The 3,722-nt window shown below is 43.9% G+C and overlaps 1 protein-coding gene across 1 annotated transcript; it reads right to left on the bottom strand.

The window, feature by feature from the left end:
- Positions 1-1,847: 1,847 nt before the first annotated feature.
- Positions 1,848-3,212, bottom strand: LOC148339272 (general transcription factor II-I repeat domain-containing protein 2-like). Its single transcript, XM_088292060.1, has one exon. The coding sequence runs from the start codon at positions 3,210-3,212 to the stop codon at positions 1,848-1,850; it is 1,365 nt and encodes a 454-aa protein (XP_088148186.1).
- Positions 3,213-3,722: the final 510 nt, after the last annotated feature.

Below are 3,722 nucleotides of genomic sequence, written 5' to 3'. Positions count from 1 at the left end.
CCACCACGGTAAGGTGACGGCTCGCTCAAATATATAAAAAAAAAAATAGATCATTACCGCCTAAAACTAATGGATCTTTTTTCAATCTCAGTATTGTTTTGAAGGGCTATTTTAAAGGTAGTTAAGGAATGGCTTGCATTTTACTCATTACACAGCTTGTTCCATTGTACAGCTGCTGAATTTACACGGGACAAAGTCTAAACTACCTTTGGTAGAGTACTGGTGAGTTTTACCAGCAAGAGAAAAATAATTTTGCAGGTACTTGGGAACATTGTCCAAAATGACTTCAAAAGTGAGCAGCATTTTCATCCAAATTTGACGTTTCTTGTCCGCTGACCAGTTGACAGGGATCGCCGGTCGGCGAGGACCCAAAATGCGAGGAAGCAGGGAAAAGGGTAACTTAAAGGGAATTTATTAAATGAATCAACAGGGACAAACAACGTGGCAGGGTGAAAAATAACAAAGGCCAACTAAACGTGACTAAACTGGCAGAAGGACAAGGAACAAAACGAGACGGGAACGAACTAAGCGGACAGGGACAGGAGACCAGGGTTGAGAGCATGAACATGGCAGGAAACAAACACGGTCGTGGAAGTCCGTGAAGTACGGCAATGACCCGACACTGCGTTGTCGGTCTGGGAGGCTTAAATAGTCAGAGTGATCAGGGGAGCAGATGGGAATCAGGTGCGTGATGATTGACGGGAAGCAGGTGTGTGGCTGGCGAGGGCGGGTGCTGAGGAAAACGCCCCCACTCAGCTGACAAAATAAACAGAAAAAGCACATGGCAGGAAGGAGGGAAGAAAATAACAACAAAAACACTGACATGCCCGACACGGGTCATGACACAGTTTTTCTTCTTTTTTTTTTAAGTGCTCAGAGTCCAGGTGTGTACGAGGATGAACTTTAAGGATAACCCAAATGAGCTTGTTCTGAGCTGCCTTCAGATTATTCTTTAAAGTTGGTACACAACCTGTAGGACAGGAGATGGCAGCATAATCAAAGTGACTTTGAGCAAGTCACCCTGCCAGGAAGTGAAGGGTTGACTCATTTTTCATTTGTTTATTCTCATTCAATGCTTGTTTGTTTGATCTGATGTGCACATTGACGGGTGATCCGAGGAGCTAAGTAGTCTGGGCCTTTATGCTCTTGGCAGGGCCAACCATGGCAAACAGGTCCTGGGTGAGGGACCAGAGCAAGCCAATTTTTTGATTCACGTTGCGCCACACCGTCTTCCCCATCGCTCGCTGTGTTTGACTCTGTATGTTTTCACTTTGCGCTAATGGTTAAAACGCGCTTGGTGTGAACGTAGCATCAGGCTTGTGGAAGCGATGCAGCCTGCATGATGCATCGTTTTGTGTCACCCTTCGGCCAGAGAGTGCTGAGTCACTTGCTGATGACAAGGTCTCCTCGCGCTGACTGATTTATTCATTAAAGCAGAGAAAAACACAGAGGTCCTTGTTAATATCTCAATAGGATTGTTGACTGTCCTCGCGCTCGGCCCTCCAGTGCATCGACACAATTGGAAATGATGTGTGATTATTGGACTCTGTACACTTATGAAACGGACTTGAGCTGCTATCCACACAATTAAATGTGCTCTGAATGAGTCACGTGGCGAAGCGGATAGACCAGGGGTGCTCACACTTTTTCAGCATGCGAGCTACTTTCAAAATGACAGAGTCAAAATGATCTACCCACTACAAAAATGCAAAACATCTATTTATTTTCAAATGTATTAAGGATTATTTGTACGTACAATGTATGTTGATGTACCTTACATAACCAAATGAGCCAATATTGCAAGACACACATAATTAGCTATTAACATTTTTTTAAATTAACTGAGTTTACTTTGATGACTTGCACTGAATTGAATCAGCCAGGGATGCATAGTGCGGACAGTAGCTGCTGATAGCCAGCCTCAAACACACTTCCAAATGTTCATCAGTCATGGTGGAACGGTATTTGGACTTAATGATCTTCATGTAAGAAAAGGCTGACTCACATAAATAAGTGGAGCCGAATAATGCAGTCAAAGAGATAGCACATATCCTCATGTTAGGGTACTTTTCCTCCGTGAGTAAGTTCCAGAACTGTCCATGAGCTCTCGACTTCAGTTCAATGTCGGTTTGTAGAGTCAAAATCTCATCTTCCACTCCAGAAGAGTTCAAGTGAAACAGTGATGCAATGTTTGATGCGAGTGAATCAACCTCAACATCTTCCTGAAAAGGATAGCACATGAATGTAGCAACTGGCTCAAGCAAAGAAAAGTCTTGAAAGCGTTTGTTAAATTCTGACAGACAACCGGTGATCTGCTCCGTGTAGCGTGCACTGTCAAGTTGCTGACAGGCCTTCCCTTGCGTCTCCAACTCTGACGCCAGGTTCTGGAAATTTGCCAAATCATGGCGCTGCAGCTTTGTGGAGAAATGTTGCATCTTTCGTTTGAAAGCGTTAACTGAGCTGATCATATTGGTCACTGTTTTGTCTTTTCCTTGCAGCTCAAGATTAAGGTCATTCAACAAGTTTGTCAGATCGGTTAAAAATGCCAAGTCTAACAGCCACTGGCCGTCATTTAGCTGCTTGTATTCTGCATGTCCAGATACACGGAAAAACTCCTTAATCTCCGGACAGAGCTCTCGAAATCTTTTGAGAAATTTCCCACGACTAAGCCATCTCACGTCAGTATGTAGCAACAACTCAGAGTGGTCGCAGTCAGCCTTCTCCAGATGTGCACGGAATAACCGTCTTTGAAGAGATCTGGCTCGAATAGAACATGCGATCTTCGTTGCCACATCCATGATCTCTTTCATGTTCAGCATTTTAGCGCATAGCGCTTGTTGGTGGATAATGCAATGGTAATTCAAGAAGTCTGGGAACGCATCATCCTGCCTGCACTTGGCAATAAATCCATTCACACGCCCAACCATTGCAGGTGCTCCATCTGTGGTGATAGACACCAATTTGTACATTGGGAGCTCAGTTTTCTCGATAAAGTTTTTAAACGTCTGAAATATGTCCTCTCCTCGCGTCTGTTCTTTCATGGGAAGTACTGTTAATAGCTCCTCTTTTGCAGTGATATCACTTAACACCATGCGAATGAAAACGCACATCTGGGCTGTGTCACTCACATCCGTAGATTCGTCCAACTGCAGTGAGAAAAATTCACAATTTCTGATGTCCGTCCACATTTGCTGGGTTAAATCCTCGGCCATGGCATCACAGCGACGTGTAACTGTATGTCTTGACAACTGCAGAGATTTGATTGAAGATAATATCTCTGCCTTATTTTTAAAGTCCCGGAACAATGAGTCAGCTGCTTCAACGAATGCCTCTTTTACCATCTCTCCGTCTTGGAAGGACTTCTTGTTTTTAACAATGGCGTGACACACCCGGAACGATGCTTCGGTGGCTGCCTTCGCTTTTGAAGTATGTTGTGTGAAAAATGACTGCTGTCTTGTCAACTGGGATTTTAGTTCATTCACCTTTATCTTTCTCAGCTCGCTTTTCGGCGGGAAGTCGTTTTCGTATCTTTCATGAACAGTCCGAAAATGCCGCTCCACATTTCCCTTCTTTGGAACTGCGATGATAGAATGGCATATGAGGCAAACGCACTTCGAAAATGACATTGTGAAAAAAAAGTCCACCTCCCATTCCGTATGGAAGTGATATGTTTTTGCCTTTTTACTTGGTCCAGCTCCTTCACTCATTTTAGTGACCATAAA

Source organism: Idiotropiscis lumnitzeri, chromosome 3, assembly GCF_059441095.1.
Source record: "Idiotropiscis lumnitzeri isolate Australia: NSW breed Sydney's pygmy pipehorse chromosome 3, RoL_Ilum_1.0, whole genome shotgun sequence".
Lineage (NCBI taxonomy): Eukaryota > Metazoa > Chordata > Actinopteri > Syngnathiformes > Syngnathidae > Idiotropiscis > Idiotropiscis lumnitzeri.
The sequence above is the reverse complement of the archived record's forward strand: the minus strand, read 5'-3'. Positions and strand labels throughout refer to the sequence as shown.

What these genes read in the sequence shown, in the direction of transcription:
- LOC148339272 (XM_088292060.1), bottom strand. Translation starts at nt 3,212, where the DNA reads ATGGCCGAGGATTTAACCCAGCAAATGTGGACGGACATCAGAAATTGT.